The following is a 16,672-nucleotide window of genomic DNA, read 5'->3' as shown; positions in this document are numbered from 1 at the left end:
CAAGCAGCCTTCAATGCTTTGCTCTCTCTGTTCATACAGTCCCATTTTTCAACGTTATCTCCAAAGTCCATACAATCACATATGAAATAAATATGTTCATAGTCAAATCTTTATTTTCTTTATTGGAAAAAATCCAATTTTCTCCCTCTTTTTAACATTCAAGCTGACCCTTATATTGCCTTGATTTGATAGGTTATTGCAGAACACTTGTTCCCTTGGTTGTTGAGGAGACAAAAGCCTAATACAGCAAGCAATCTTTCTGTCTTTTGTCCTCCTCTGTTTTGGTTTAATTTCTTTGGTACTGATTTTCTTGTCATGGCTGAGATCAATTGTACTAATGGAAACCAAGAAGTGGTTTTGAATGTAAATGGTGAAACCAATACTCATCTTCCTCCTCCTTCGGCTCCCAAAAGAAAAGACTCGATCTCCGACATCGGTTTATCTGTATCTTTCATACAAAAGGTATCTATATGTCTATATATTTATCTGTCTTTTTATATAGTATGTTATTGATATGATGATGATGAATTTGTAGCTGATGGCCGAGTTATTGGGCACATATTTCTTGATATTTGCCGGTTGTGCGTCTGTGGTAGTGAATGTAAACAATGAGAAAGTGGTTTCGCTTCCGGGGATTTCGATAGTGTGGGGATTGGCCGTGATGGTCTTGGTTTACTCGGTTGGTCACATCTCCGGTGCTCATTTCAACCCCGCCGTCACCATTGCTTTCGCTACTTGCAGAAGATTTCCTCTCAGACAGGTAAAATTTTGATTATCTAATGTGTTTGTTTCAATGCCATGCTGTGCGGAGTTTCCAATGGTTAGTCATGATTTGCTTGGTTGTTTTGTTTAGGTGCCGGCTTATATATTGGCTCAAGTTATGGGATCAACTCTGGCTGCCGGTACTCTACGGTTGTTGTTTAGTGGACCACACGATGTGTTCGCCGGAACGTCGCCGCAGGGGTCGGATTTGCAGGCTTTCGTTGTTGAGTTCATCATCACTTTCTATCTCATGTTCATTATCTCCGGTGTTGCGACTGATAACAGAGCAGTAAGTAGGGAACCCCACATGCCATCAATGTCCATCAATGTATTTTTTTTTTACAAAGAAGACCACCCTAGACACACTGAAATGGTCCAAGATAATGATATTCGAATTTTAAATCAATTAAAAATCGTATTTATTTATTATAACATTGATTAATTAGGCTATAAGTAGGGCCTTACGCATGGGCAAAGGGTTACGCGGGTCCAAAATTATAAAATTCATATATAATTTAAAAATAATAATTTATTTATTTAGTCACTCATCTATTATTTTATATTTGTTTTAGTTATCCAATTACTATTTTTTAAATTATACTTCATGTTATATTTTAATTTTGTTGGTTATCCATCAATAAAAAATCAAGAACGATATTGATATGATATTTATAAATTATTTTTTGCTTTTCGTTAAAACTATATTCCTTTTTTTTTGGCTATTAGGGGTGCACCTTGAGCATCTCTTCATGCCCCTCATTTTGTATGTTGTTCTTAATTTTTTTATAATATTGTTTATTTTATAAGTTAACCCTTTAATTTTAATTTTTTATCTTTATAATTGAGGTCCCTAATTTTTGTAATCCTACTTTTTATCTTTATAATGGAGGTCCTTAATTTTTTTTCAATCCCATTTTTTTTACATTTATTATTGATATCCTAATTTTTTCAATCCCACCTTGTACCTTTATAATTAAACTCCTACTTTTCAATCTCACTTTTTACCTTTATAATTGAGATCCCTAATTTTTTCAATCCCATTTTTTACTCATATAATTTAGGCCCTAATTTTTTTCAATCTCACTTTTTACATTTAAAATTGATGCCCATATTTTTCTAATATCACTTTTTACCTTTATAATTAGAGTCCCTAATTTTTTCAATCATACTTTTTACTTTTATAGTTTAAGCTCCTAATTTAATCATTTTTATACAATTTATTAACGTAATATTAAATTAATTATTCTAAGTATTAGAATATACTTTCATTTTATAAGGGTCTATCCTTTAGTTTCGCTCAGGTCCCGAAAATGTCTGAGATAGCTATGTATTTATTAGATAGTTTATTAAACGTACTAAAAAATTATTTACAAACAAAATTATTTATTTTTTCTTACTCTTACAATTTAATTTTTTCGATATTTATTATTAGATGCCTAATTTTTAAATTCGGTCCGAGCCACTAAAATCTCATAAACGGGCCTGACAATAATACCGATTAAAAACCGCATTTATTTATGTACAGATTGGAGAGCTTGCCGGGCTTGCAGTTGGCGCCACTGTGCTGCTTAATGTGATGTTTGCTGGGTACTTTTACCTTAACCTACTTAGGCTATATCTAATATTTCCTTGACAGAAAGATTGATTAGAAGGAACTAATTTAGCATCTAATTCAATAGTTTGATGACTCCTGATGTAATTAAACCATTTTTCAGTCATCTCAATTTTATGCCTGATGTTTTGAGATACTGGCTGGACAGGCCAATTACAGGAGCATCAATGAACCCAGCAAGGAGCTTGGGACCTGCAATTGTGTCGAACCATTACAGAGGGATATGGATATATCTGACCGCACCAACACTCGGGGCCGTCTCGGGTGCTTGGGTTTATAACATGGTGAGGTACACTGACAAGCCATTGCGGGAGATAACCAAGAGTACTTCTTTCCTCAAGAGTTCACGTAATTGTGGTTAAAATTTTACTTGAAACCCTAAAAAAACAAAGGTGGTTTATGCTTTTGTTTTATTTTTGTGTAAATCAAAACTATGTATAGCTGGGATCACATGTTCCATATGCATTTCACGGTATGCGCCGCCTTGGAAAGGTTGTTCAAACTGAGGAGCCTTTTTGTTCAACAAGCACATGATTTCTGCATGGCATGAAAAATCTACCATCAATCAATCAAATAATCTGTTCATATGCATCGGTATCGAACAAATTAATTTCAAGTGATATTTGAGATTGTAAGAGATTTAGTCATTAGAATTACGAGACAGAATTTGTAAACACGGAACACAAGTGAGAACTTGTACATGATAAGCCTAGGAAATAACATGGCAACTAAAACTAGGCAAAATCTTCATTTTACTTCCCTTCAGCTACTACAAAGTGGTTGAAACAAATAAAGTGCTCTGCAGTATTTGTTGATTATTCCGTGTAGACGTGCTCCTAGCAGAACCATCCCTCGTCCGTGTTCTTAGAATGAGTAAAGGTCTACAACAAACTAAAGTAAACAATACCTGTGTCGTAAACAATGCAACGCTGACCCATACGAAAATAGTTCTCCTCCAATACCATATGATTCTTTTGATAGAAGGAAGTTCTGAGTTAAGTATGAGGGATGCATCGTATAATCCAGGAATACCGGCAGCCGGTCTGAACTCTGCTCATTGTTCAAGTACTACTCTTAGGCAATCGGTAGGCACGATTCCTTCATTTAAACCTCTAATCTTCGAATTCAAAGTCTGTGCTTCTGAAGTATAGCTGGTGATTAGAGGAGCAACCTTGAAGAATGTCAGTAAAAGGCAGATAGGCTCACTCCTGAATTTCAACATGCATGGATGGCTTGCGCTGGCAAGAGTTTCACCATTAACAGATAGGAAATCTACCCTCACCTTCAAAAAGAAAAACGTTACAAGTCATCAACTACCGATTTGTTTACAAGTAAAACTCATGGGTTAATTTACTGATAATGAAATCCACTACTCACGAAGAAGCCGCGAAGAAGCTGCCATCTATAAAACGACCATCTTTCCTTGTTAGAAAATTTCAGTAGCCTTTTTCTAGACTTGGGTTTCAGCCAAATTAACATCAAGCTCGATCAATGTATTACATTATTAATACAAACTGACATACAGGATAGAAATGTTCATGAGAATGTAATACACCAGAAAATATAAGTGATGGAGAGAAGTGGCAATTATTAGAAAACTCTAAGGTCATGCTGCTAGTACGCAAATTGATTGATCTCCAAAAAGTCACCCAACTTATGGTATTAGGCTGCCACTAACCTATCAGGCATTCTAGCATAAGAAGCAGAATACTACAAAATCCCCTGAATTTAGCAATAACTATAATTTCCTGCAAAAATACTGGCTATACACTTTCTACCTACTCAAGAGGTAAATAACCTGTGGGGAAAAAATGCCGGATTGTTAAGGTCGACAGACACTCCGAGTGCCACAACAAGACAATTCACTAACTCCCTATGTCAAGTTACTTCATTTAACATGTTATATGATGAGTAGATTAAAAGGTACAGAATGTAACCATACTTGAACAACAATCAGAACCATAAATTCGGTTTCTAGATATAAAATGCAAACCATAAATGAATAAGGAAATTAACATGAAAATAATAGCAACCTCTGCATTCCGTAAATCAAACAAATACCTGGAACATCCCAAGTTTTTTGTTGTACTCTGACTCTGGCAATGTCAAAGAAACAGTAACCTTCAATTTGTGATCCATTGATATAACTCGGGGACCCACATTCTTCCAAACATCTATCTTCTCCCTACATTTCGAATCACAGCCGATGGCAGCACAAGATACAATCGGAACAAATGCAACGGGACTAGTCTTAGTACAATCGAAGTTCAACATTTCCTTTATCTCCAATGGTTTCTCCACCAAATACCTCATCAGAACCTCACTGCTAGCAAGTGAAGTTAACATTGAACCAAATAAAACACAGCCAACATATGTAGCAAAGAACATTCCCCAGCAGAATCGAAACACGAGGTTCCATATTTATTTATGATAGTTTATGCAGTCATTCATCATAGGGCTAAAATACCCACAAATCGAATCCCATAAATTTAACAACTTTGTGATTACATAAGCTTTACCATGATTGAAAGCTTGAAAAGGATCAATTATAAACATGCAGCCGTGACTTAAAAATGATATAGGTAATGTAACGGAGCTAATCAGCAAATTTAACTGGAACCCGATTGCCTTTATCACAAAACCAACTATAAACATTAGCAAACTGGAATTAGAATTTAGTGACTCGCTGAACTCAGCGCTCGAGTCGGCGCAATTATTGCGGGCTTGGTCAACTGATTCCACATTTTCAGCAATGGTGATCGTTGATTCGACGCTGTTGTTCTCCTCCGATACGCGGATGGAGCTAACTCCATCCCGAGATGACTCAGTTACCGCCAAAATGCTTTCATTTGGCTTCAAATCGAAGAAAATATTGTATCTTGGCTCTCTAGAACTGGACCTGGTCCTGGAGTGGTCTTCGAGAGTGGAAGCTTCTGGAAGGGATTCAATGGGTTCCTTGCCGGTGATTTCCCGGCGAGAGAAGGTTCTTCTGCATAGAGTAGAGGGTAAGTGAGACGTGGAAGGCTCTGATTGATCACAGGTAAGGCAATCGTAAAAGGGGAAGTCGTCGAGTGCATCGAATAACTGATCCTCTTCGTCGGAGCTTTGGGATTCCATCGGGAAATATGTCGATTATACGACGGTTTGATCTCTTTCCTTTTTTTCTTGGGCAATTTTCAGTTGTTTTTAATCAAAAATTTCACGTTTTGATCGAAGGGAGTTTTGTTTTATCTTAAAATTTTTAGGTTTGAATATTTGTATTTGTAGAGTGCTTGTATTATCAAAGATTACTAAAAGTTATAGATATAACATATTAAATAAAAATGGTTAATCCATTAATAATATTAATAATATTAATCTAATACTAATCTAATATTTTTACGTATATTCAAATATTGACATGACATAAATTAAATTAATATTATTAATAGATTTAATATATAAAAAATGCCCAAATTGTACATACTTTTTATTTAAGTGATTAAATATTTTTGGTCAATTTAAGTGTTTAACGTTTTTAATGTTATTATTTAAGTGTATCGATTGTAACAGATGTTAAAAAAATTTCGTCAACCACTCAAAATGATATCTTTATAAATTTTTAAAAATTTAAAATTGTTTATTATTAAAAATTAAAATCTAAAAAAATTCTCAAAATCTTTCATCCTAAAATCATTTATCTCACCTTTCAATTGTCCACCGCCATTGTCGTCCCTACCGACGGCTTATCCACCGTCTGCCTCTTACCCACCGTCCGCCTCCTACCCACCTATCTCCACCTTTAATCATGGCTTTAAACTCCCACAATTTCTAAACTCAAATCTCTAAATTTCAACACCCATCCATCCCAATATGTGGATGAGTGGTCGGAAGTGGTCAGTGGGCTGGTATTCGACGGGTGAGTTAATGATCGCCACAGTGGCGGTGATGGTTGGTGTTGAAATTGAAAGTTTTGGGACATTTTATGGAAAAAGGGAAAAATTTTGAGTTTTTTTCTTTTTGAAAATATATGAATTCTATTTTTTTTTAAATTAAAAAAAATAAAAGTTCAAGTCAAGTGTTAAATATTGATTGGTTGACTTATTTTTAACGAATTTTTCAACGGCCGTTACGACATAGACACCTAAATGATAACATTAGAAACATTAAACACCTAAATTGACAAAAAAAAATTAAACACCTAAATAAGAAAAGAAGTATAATTTAGGTACTTATTTTAATATATCGCCTTATTAATAACATGAATGACTTTTAATAGTATCTATAAAATTAAAAAAAAAATTATTATTTAATATTAAATAATTATTCCTTCAATAATATTTATTATGATTATTAATGGTTGAAATGAGTATGTTTGATGAAATTAATGGTTCATGAAATCCCATCGTTATCGTATTGATGTTTTTATTTAGCAACAAGGTGCAGTGTTGTATACATAGTAATAATAATAATAATAATAATAATTTAGTATTAATATTAATATTTATCAATGGTATCTGCATAATGTATATACATTGTCAATAAATTAAGAAGATTTAAGCAAGCACTATCATCTAATCACTTTAAACTATTCAATATATATATATATATATACCTAACGTACCACATTATATGCCAACGCAATTCTTATAATATATACTCATTTTTAATTAGAACTATTAATTAATGAGTTTCACCAAACTTCTTTAAGATTGCTTTAGAAAATTAGTTCCCCACATCATCTTTCGATGCAAAAGTCATCTTCAACTATTTCACAAAATCTATTCATGAAATGCTAAAAAAAAAGCAGAGGTTTAAGGTGTATAAAACCCTTAAACTAAAAAATAATCAATAAATTTTTTAAAATGTTTTCATTTAATTAAGTTTTTATATTTTATCAGATCACTTCTTTATCTGATGTTGATCATTAAATTCAATGACTTTTTGGATCAATCGATGTTATGTGTCGTATCACAGTAGTGTCACGATACATTTTCAGAAATTTATAAAACTTTAATAAATTTTTTTCTTCGAATTTTAATATTTTTTATATAATTTTTCTTTGAAAGATCATGAATAAATTTTATACGAAAGAATCGTAGCATCTTACGCAAAAATAATATATTAGAAAAAACTATTAAGATTTAACGGTCAAATTCGATTAAAAGAAATTCGAGAGTTTAATTATTTTGTCTCTCTAAAAAGTTTAATTTATTTAATGTTTTTTTCAGCACTGAAACAGTGGGGTGGGTACCTTGCTGAATGGCTGAATGAAGTTGTATATCCCCCCCCCCCCCCGTTAAAGTTGAACTGAAACCCCAGCCAGACATTGCTCCTTTGCTGATTCATTGACATTAAATTCTAATATATAATAATTGAAAGAAAATAGTAAGCCTAACATACCTTTCATATTATTGAATACCTTCTGGGACTTTTCCAAGACAATTTCATAAAGCTTGGGAGCACAGTTTCTACATTGGGAATTGCCCTCTAACATGCCCTTAGAGGCCACAACTTTGATTCATGTAGGACCCTACATTGTGGGATCTTTATACTACATAATTGGTTAGAGCCAATTGGCAAATTGCCAATGCCATCACTGTCATATATATCAACTTACTTTGCTAACTCATAATGATAATACAAAAATAAATTCAAATTTGCATTTGCATGATACTTTCAACTAGGAATATGGGGGTTTACTGTTTAAATATATTATTTTTAATTTTTAAATTTACGATTACATTATTTTTCAATATTATTTATAAAAATTGTATCCTTTTATGTTATGTAAGATGAAGGTGTATCTTGTCAAAAGTAAATGTCAAATAACCATTTTATGTGAGACACATTCTCATGTGTGATAACCGGTCAAAAACGACAAGCACGTTTAACATAATACACCTTTATTGGATTTTATCATTTCAACATGAGTCTTTTGTTATTTATTGAACATATTTTTAATAAAATTAATCCTACATTAGAAACCTAAATTATACTCGTTTTCCTTTCTTAATATATACTTTTATTGACTCACTTTGACACTTGAGCTATTATTTATGTCTATTTACTTCGGACAACTTTTTTTAACTCAAGATCAAAAGAAAGTTCAAGAACCAACATGTGTAAACATATATGATTCAGGGGTCAAATTATAAAAGTATAACGTTAAAATTTAATCCCAACATTTGATAAAATAGTCTCTTTGATCTCTATTATTTTTTATGCACTATGGGCCTAAACATTACATTTTAAGGCAAAATATCTCATGATTGAGTGAAAATGTCGATGATGTGACAAATATCATGTGTATAAGTACTTATGTGAGACTATCACATGTACATAAGGGATGACACATGCCACATAACCAAAGTAATGACGTGATATATACAATGTGTATATAAGTGATGATATGACAAATGTCACGTTAAAAAGTAATGACGTGATATATCTAAAGTAATGATGTGAAATTTGTCATATCATCACTTATGTACATGTGATATGTGTAATGTTATCCTGAAGCATGTGTCATGTCGTTATTTACATACATGCGACAATCTCATATCTATACTTTGTACATACAAGACTTGTCACAATAGTGACAATTCTTGACTGGTAGTTAATTAATTATTTTCATCCAACTATATGTTAATTTACTTAATCATAAAAATATTAAAAATCAAAATGTTCTAAAAATATATATATATAAACTAAAATAACTATTTAATTAAACAACAAAAATATTTTTTAACCCGATGCATATTATAAATTAAACCTTTATTTGAATACGCACTGTTTGCAGTCAATGGTGAAATCATTTTAATAAAAGAATTTCACCATTTCATTGAGAATAATATATTAAAAACGATAACATTAAATACACGATTAGTTTGACGAGAAAATAATAATAGAAAGAAGCCAAATAAAAGAAGGTAAGAAAGATAATTGATGGAAATGTTGGATTAAATCTAGCAAAGAATGATTAAGCCAACGGATCATTTATTAAAGGTAGGAAGCACATGATTGACTACATTTCTAAATATTATGGGATCTAATATCGTTCACATAAGTCTTTTTAATAGTATTAATTGATTATAAAGTAATATTTATTTAAAAAATAATAATTAATTGATAACATATGCTTTGCAGACGTAGCTGACTTAAGATCTATAAAAGAACAATATTCTCTTTTACAATGAGAATAATATTCACAATAATTTTTTACCTTTAAGATGAAGCTTTTTTAATATAATTGTTCATATGTATATATATTCATCACCGTCATTTTCGTTAAAGACCATCATGATATTTTGCTAAACTTGTTTTTTGGTATCTTTTTTAATTTGTCTGAGATATTTATAAGATAATATTTGTTCGAAAGATTCAATCATTTCACAATCGACTCTCACACACTCCTGCAAACGCTATGGTCGAATATGAGACCTTAATGGATAACAACAATCACTTAACCACTGAAGTAGTTTTTGTTCGTACAATTAAATTGTTGTATCGAATTGTATTGAACTATTGATTTTTCTTAACATTGTGATCCATGAGAATAGCTTTAAAGAACATTCATCAATGGAATAAATAATAAGAAAGAAGGTGAGATGGAGACTTGGCTAGACATAGAGTTGCATTAATGGGGATTAGGTATTTGCATTGACAGAATTCACTTTCTCGGGAAAATTTATTCAAAATCATTCAATTCCAAATGTAGCATAATTTGTGGTCCTCGCAATGATATTGCACACGGAATATTTAGTTTATATTGGCAACATTTTAATTTTGCCCTTCCTTCTTTCTTCTTCGCTTCCCTTTGATTTTACCCTAAAGTCAAAAAAATGAGTAAAGCATGCAAAATTTATTAATCAAACGATTAAAATTTATTATTTTATTATTTTTATTCGACTGTAGGTTTTTTCAGGTTAAAATAATTGATCGAAGATAAACCTTTGAATACCTACTTCAATAAGGATTTTTATAATTATAAGAAAATAAGATTCGAATCTTAGATAAGGAAATATCAACATCACTTAATCATTGAACATTAAGGTTATGGGCCTCTAATAAGGATGGTACATTAATCAAGTAACATATAAATTGTTCGCTTTATTGCATAATCGAATCGATCAACTTAACTAAACTTTAATATAAAACTCGGTTAAACGACTTAACTGACCAAACCGATTGATGTTAACTCGATTTGATTAGAGCGATTAAATCGATTACCAACAATAGTGGTGAAGCCAAGTGAGAAAAGGGGCCATATATAGATGGCAGCCATGGATGGTTGTGCTGTGGTCCTCACTTTATGGAGACTCTGAAGCGGGTAAAAGTTTGCTTGCTGTGACCCACAAAGAGATAACCGACCAATGGGAGCCAACTGATAATTACTGCTTTCTGTTTTGGAAATCAGAAGGTTGAGTCTCCAAGCCATGAATGGAAACTGCACTCAAACTTGTGGAAAAGCTTCTCACATGCATCCAGCCTGATGTGCATAATGCAGTCCTACTGAAATTTCGGTGGACCATTAATGTGAGTTTTATGGTATCATATTACAAGAATGATTATGCGGCTGATTCTGTATTACAAAACATCGATTCTTCTTCAAGCACACACCTTTTACTGGTACGGAAGAAGAACTGAAAAGCTTAAGCCAGTAACATGTGTGTACGTTGTCAATAGACGAATTTGTTATTTTTAAAGGCCACTCGAACTTAGGACCTCGAAGTTCCGGAGTCCTCTTCATTGCGTCAATGTTGATGATTAGAACTAAACATGGAACACCTTAAAAACAAATGAACATGTCTTGATCTTATTTATTTATAGCATGTAAGAATGCATTACAAAGGTTGTTATTTTCCTTACATGATCATCAACATACACATACTTTGATTCCAAAACTGAGAGAGAAGAATGGAGAACGCAGAAACAAGGACAGCATGAACAGATGGTGCATAAAGTCAACAGTGGAAAGAAGAGCCAAATGTGGGCAAGAAAACAAAGGGGAGGCCATAAATTTAGTGTCCCCAGACATGAAGCGAAACACAGTTCCATGGTGAATGGTTTAGTTTGTAATTTATAAATGGTAGCTCAGCTATAAAGCTTCTAGGTGAGTATGGCAGAGTGACTACTCCTCTTGAATGATTGTTACCATTGCCATTTATCATTTCACTACAACTTATTTCGAGGACTGATACAAAATTTTATGTTAAAGATTACGAACTTTGTAAATTATATTAAAAATTTAAGAGACAATCACAATACCGTTTGAAGGAACAATAAAAAATCTCGAATATGTATTAGATTATAAAACCGTGAATTTTAATGAAGATATTGTTAGAAGGAATAATAATAAATTTTGAATATATTTTAAAACTAAAGTCGATTTAAGAAGACAATTTTTCTTCGGGAAGAAGAGAATCTCATATAAACAAACCGAGCCTTAGCCTAACGTCTCATTCACCACCAATAGTAGTCCCCCCTCTCTCTCTCTAATGTAATGCCATCCCTTCATTCACATGAAAAAGTAAAATGCAAAAAAGGGTTTAATGGTTAGTGATGTCTGAACCATACAAGTGATGATTCCCAACTTTAACTTTTCTTTTTTATTCTTCACCCTTAATATAATTCACCATACTAAGAAATTTGACATTCCTTTGAATAAGGTTTCGAGTTAAAATCCTATCGACAGAAGAAATAATGTTGAGGGAGCCTCCCTCGTAGAAGTATTTTGATCCGACTCTACTAGTATGATTATCGAATACGGTCGAAATTCAAACACTACTTAAAATGGGGTATATAATAGAATTAAAAAAGAGGGGAAGATTAATTAGCTGGTTATACAAAATGATGATAAACAGAAGGTTTTCTGGTTGCTTACATTTATAAATAGAAACCTCTCAACCCCTTCTTGCTTCCATTTTCTGCACTCTTCTGGTCAGAGATTTGCAGCTAAAAGAAACAAAAAACACATCAAGAAACCCTTTTCTTCTTTTCTTGTTTCTCTCTTTAATTATCATACTTGCTTGCCTTTTCTTTTTTTTCCTTTCCTTTCCTTTCCTTTCAAGGTTAGTCATCGGCTATTAACTGAAACACAATCCTTTTAATCAGTTTTCATTGCTTCACTCACTTGGGGTTTCAATCCAAATTCACTGTTTCTTCATTACCTCTCTTTAATCATATATATATATATATATAACTTGAATTCTATATGTACTTTTTTCAAAGAATATTTATACTTCTTTCCCTGTAAACTTCAACAGTGTTACTAAGATGATGATTTTATTACCAGTTCGTTTTGTTTTCTGTGTATACAGTTTGGAATCATGGTGTACCCCAATGAATCTCGCGAGGACTCTTCCCAGAAGAAAACGGGGAGGGGAAAGATCGAGATCAAGCGGATCGAAAACACGACGAACCGTCAAGTTACCTTCTGCAAGCGGCGCAACGGGTTGCTGAAGAAGGCCTACGAGCTCTCGGTTCTCTGCGATGCCGAGGTCGCTTTGATCGTCTTCTCGAGCCGTGGCCGCCTCTATGAGTATGCTAATAACAGGTATCACCACTATTTACACATTTCCCCCACCCCTTTGATCTCAATCTCTCAAAGCGTTATCATATATATACATACATACATACATATATGTTCGTGACAGCTTAGTGAAGATTTGGGGTTTGGAACAGATATTTTATGAGTAGTTTTATGTAGAAAATTATTATATAATTTTTATATATTCTGGTGTAAAGCTTAGATTGAGTTCTCTAAAACTAAGATTCAGTTGTCTTTCTTGCTTCTATTTTGTCCTTTTTACTTGTATAAGCTTTAGGGCTTTATATATTACATATATATATTGCTTTTTATATATGATATTTTCTTGAGTTCCCACTTTGGTGGATACATAGATCTGGTGCAATAGATAAGCATTATAGATACATACATATGTGTATTGAACACTCCATTGTTGTTAAATCTTATGCTTGCTTTCCCTTCTTCTGTCATAGCCATGGGGCTAAAGGGCCTATATAGCACAAATTTGATCCGTCAGGTTTCGATCCGCTCGGATTTTCAAACCAATGAAACACAGTTAATGGGACGGCAAATTGGGGTTTTCAAAAACAAAACCTCCTTTTTCCAACCAATCACAAACAAATCAAGCCGCAATTCAGTCACATCAAGGTTAGGGTTTTTTTTCCTACAAGATATTTTCTAAATCCCCACCTCGGGTACCACGTGAATTCTCCTTGTTCACAGTCAAACATGCCCAAATTAGGGTTTTTGTTCATTAACCACATTAGGGTAACAACTCCCCCTTTAATACTTTTTACGGGTAACCCTTAAATGAAGTGATCATTTCACCTCATTAGGGTTTTGAGGACCCAATTACAGTAAACATTAGGTTGGTGGTTTGTCTTAGTTACAGAATCTTTTCTTCACGTCACCACACGATTCTTTCAGTTCCTTGATTACTGACAAATGGGTTATATATATATTCTTTCGTCATTGCAAAACACATTGGGATATATATGAAAATTTTCTTTCTTCATCTTGGATCTCATTCTCATACTTTTGTTAGGGAAAGTGAGTTGTTTGAGCCAATGAAAATTTAGCTGAACGAGTCATCACAACAATGTCAACACTGTTGGCATTAGCTTCCCGTTTTGCATTTGTGAAAGATCTTTGCTTAGATTTATTCGTGCAAGTTTTGGGACTTAAAAAATGGTTTAATTTTCCCCAGTCCTTGTACTCTTTGAACTTGTCATGAACTTGAATGTGCGAGGGAGGGGAGAAATTCCTATAATCAAAAGTATATGGACTATATTTAAAAAGATTGAAGAGACAGGGGCTGGAAGAATAATTAGACCAAGAAAAATAGGGAAAAAGCGAGTCAGCAGAGTTGTCTTCTTTGAGACAACGTACGGCAACTGCGAGCCAATGGGAGAGTTCTGAGGTTTTGGCTTGTTTCTGTGAAAACTTGTAACTATGGCTGCTGCTGCTCCACTGTTTCAGACACTGACAGAAGCTGAATTTATTTATTATATTTTATCAAATAAATAAATAAATTCTTCTTTAGGGTTTTGCTTTTACTTCAACCCGTATTTCAAATATTTTTATTCAAACCATATTTGGATATATTTATCTAAAACAAGGTGGTTAATAACTAAAATAACGTACGGAATAGGGTATTATCCTTCGTGTAATGGGTTTCTGACACCCGGCACGAGTTTTGACCATAGGAGAGGTCTGTGCCAATCATGATGCTCGAAACAGTGCCAGCATGGCAGGCTTAGCCAATCACTGGCTCGACGAAATTAAGGTATCAGCTTTTGGTTCAAAGGTTTCGTATTGGATTCAATTTAACTCAGAAAGTTGGTTGATTTGACCGTGAGTTTAAATCAAGTATTCTTTTTTAAAAATTAATATTAATCGAGAATTTGATATAAATATTTTATTATTCGGCTTGTAGATGAATTAGCTGTTATTTTTAAATAATGCGTACATATAGGTATGATGACGGTATAACGTTCATCTTGTTTAATCATTACTTTGAGATAAAAGATGATATATTCCTTTTAGGCTATCTTAGTTAGTATGGTATTGTTTATCAGATGAGTTTGGTTTTTATCTGTTTAAGAATAGTATAGTTATTACTACTTAATTAAATTAGTATAGTATGATATATTCCTTTTAGGCTATCTTAGTTAGTATAGTTATTACTACTTAATTTATAAGTAGGGCCTTACGCATGGGCAAAGGGTTACGCGGGTCCAAAATTATAAAATTCATATATAATTTAAAAATAATAATTTATTTATTTAGTCACTCATCTATTATTTTATATTTGTTTTAGTTATCCAATTACTATTTTTTAAATTATACTTCATGTTATATTTTAATTTTGTTGGTTATCCATCAATAAAAAATCAAGAACGATATTGATATGATATTTATAAATTATTTTTTGCTTTTCGTTAAAATTATATTTCTTTTTTTTTTTGGCTATTAGGGGTGCACCTTGAGCATCTCTTCATGCCCCTCATTTTGTATGTTGTTCTTAATTTTTTTTATAATATTGTTTATTTTATAAGTTAACCCTTTAATTTTAATTTTTTATCTTTATAATTGAGGTCCCTAATTTTTGTAATCCTACTTTTTATCTTTATAATGGAGGTCCTTAATTTTTTTTCAATCCCATTTTTTTTTACATTTATTATTGATATCCTAAGTTTTTCAATCCCACCTTGTACCTTTAAAATTAAACTCCTACTTTTTCAATCTCACTTTTTACCTTTATAATTGAGGTCCCTAATTTTTTCAATCCCATTTTTTACTCATATAATTTAGACCCTAATTTTTTTCAATCTCACTTTTTACCTTTAAAATTGATGCCCATATTTTTCTAATATCACTTTTTACCTTTATAATTAGGGTCCCTAATTTTTTCAATCATACTTTTTACTTTTATAGTTTAAGCTCCTAATTTAATCATTTTTATATAATTTATTAACGTAATATTAAATTAATTATTCTAAGTATTAGAATATACTTTTATTTTATAAGAGTCTATCATTTAGTTTCGCTCATGTCCCGAAAATGTCTGAGATAACTATGTATTTATTAGATAGTTTATTAAACATACTAAAAAATTATTTACAAACAAAATTATTTATTTTTTCTTGCTCTTACAATTTAATTTTTTCGATACTTATTATTAGAGGCCTAATTTTTAAATTCGGTCCGAGCCACTAAAATCTCATAAACGGGCTTGACAATATTACCGATTAAAAACCGCATTTATTTATGTACAGATTGGAGAGCTTGCCGGACTTGCAGTTGGCGCCACTGTGCTGCTTAATGTGATGTTTGCTGGGTACTTTTACCTTAACCTACTTAGGCTATATCTAATATTTCCTTGACGGAAAGATTGATTAGAAGGAACTAATTTAGCATCTAATTCAATAGTTTGATGACTCCTGATGTAATTAAACCATTTTTCAGTCATCTCAATTTTATGCCTGATGTTTTGAGATACTGGCTGGACAGGCCAATTACAGGAGCATCAATGAACCCAGCAAGGAGCTTGGGACCTGCAATTGTGTCGAACCATTACAGAGGGATATGGATATATCTGACCGCACCAACACTCGGGGCCGTCTCGGGTGCTTGGGTTTATAACATGGTGAGGTACACTGACAAGCCATTGCGGGAGATAACCAAGAGTGCTTCTTTCCTCAAGAGTTCACGTAATTGTGGTTAAAATTTTACTTGAAACCCTAAAAAAACAAAGGTGGTTTATGCTTTTGTTTTATTTTTGTGTA

General features: G+C 32.5%; 1 protein-coding gene and 1 pseudogene across 2 annotated transcripts; one reads left to right on the top strand and one right to left on the bottom strand.

Annotated features, from left to right (window-relative positions):
* Positions 1-129: 129 nt before the first annotated feature.
* On the top strand, positions 130-16,627 carry LOC120210442 (aquaporin NIP1-2-like). Of its 2 annotated transcripts, none has more exons than XM_039209156.1 (5): positions 130-462; positions 536-760; positions 854-1,051; positions 16,163-16,224; positions 16,398-16,627. In XM_039209156.1, exons 1-5 carry the CDS (start codon positions 316-318, stop codon positions 16,609-16,611), a joined length of 846 nt encoding a protein of 281 aa, XP_039065087.1. In that variant the 5' UTR covers positions 130-315; the 3' UTR covers positions 16,612-16,627. The 2 variants fall into 2 exon arrangements, with proteins under 2 accessions (XP_039065087.1, XP_039065088.1); XM_039209157.1 differs by lacking the exons at positions 16,163-16,224; positions 16,398-16,627 and adding exons at positions 2,288-2,349; positions 2,523-2,751.
* Positions 3,144-5,531, bottom strand: LOC120210506 (annotated as a pseudogene).
* Positions 16,628-16,672: the final 45 nt, after the last annotated feature.

This window comes from Hibiscus syriacus, unplaced genomic scaffold (assembly GCF_006381635.1).
Source record: "Hibiscus syriacus cultivar Baekdansim isolate YM2019G1 unplaced genomic scaffold, ASM638163v2 tig00109924_pilon, whole genome shotgun sequence".
NCBI classification, from domain to species: Eukaryota; Viridiplantae; Streptophyta; class Magnoliopsida; order Malvales; family Malvaceae; genus Hibiscus; species Hibiscus syriacus.
The sequence above is the reverse complement of the archived record's forward strand: the minus strand, read 5'-3'. Positions and strand labels throughout refer to the sequence as shown.

Excerpts from the sequence above, each read along its gene's own strand:
- LOC120210442 (XM_039209156.1), top strand. The coding sequence starts at position 316 with ATGGCTGAGATCAATTGTACTAATGGAAACCAAGAAGTGGTTTTGAAT. Across the intron at positions 463-535 it reads CTGTATCTTTCATACAAAAG|CTGATGGCCGAGTTATTGGG; the intron begins GTATCTATATGT and ends ATGAATTTGTAG. Across the intron at positions 761-853 it reads GAAGATTTCCTCTCAGACAG|GTGCCGGCTTATATATTGGC; the intron begins GTAAAATTTTGA and ends TGTTTTGTTTAG.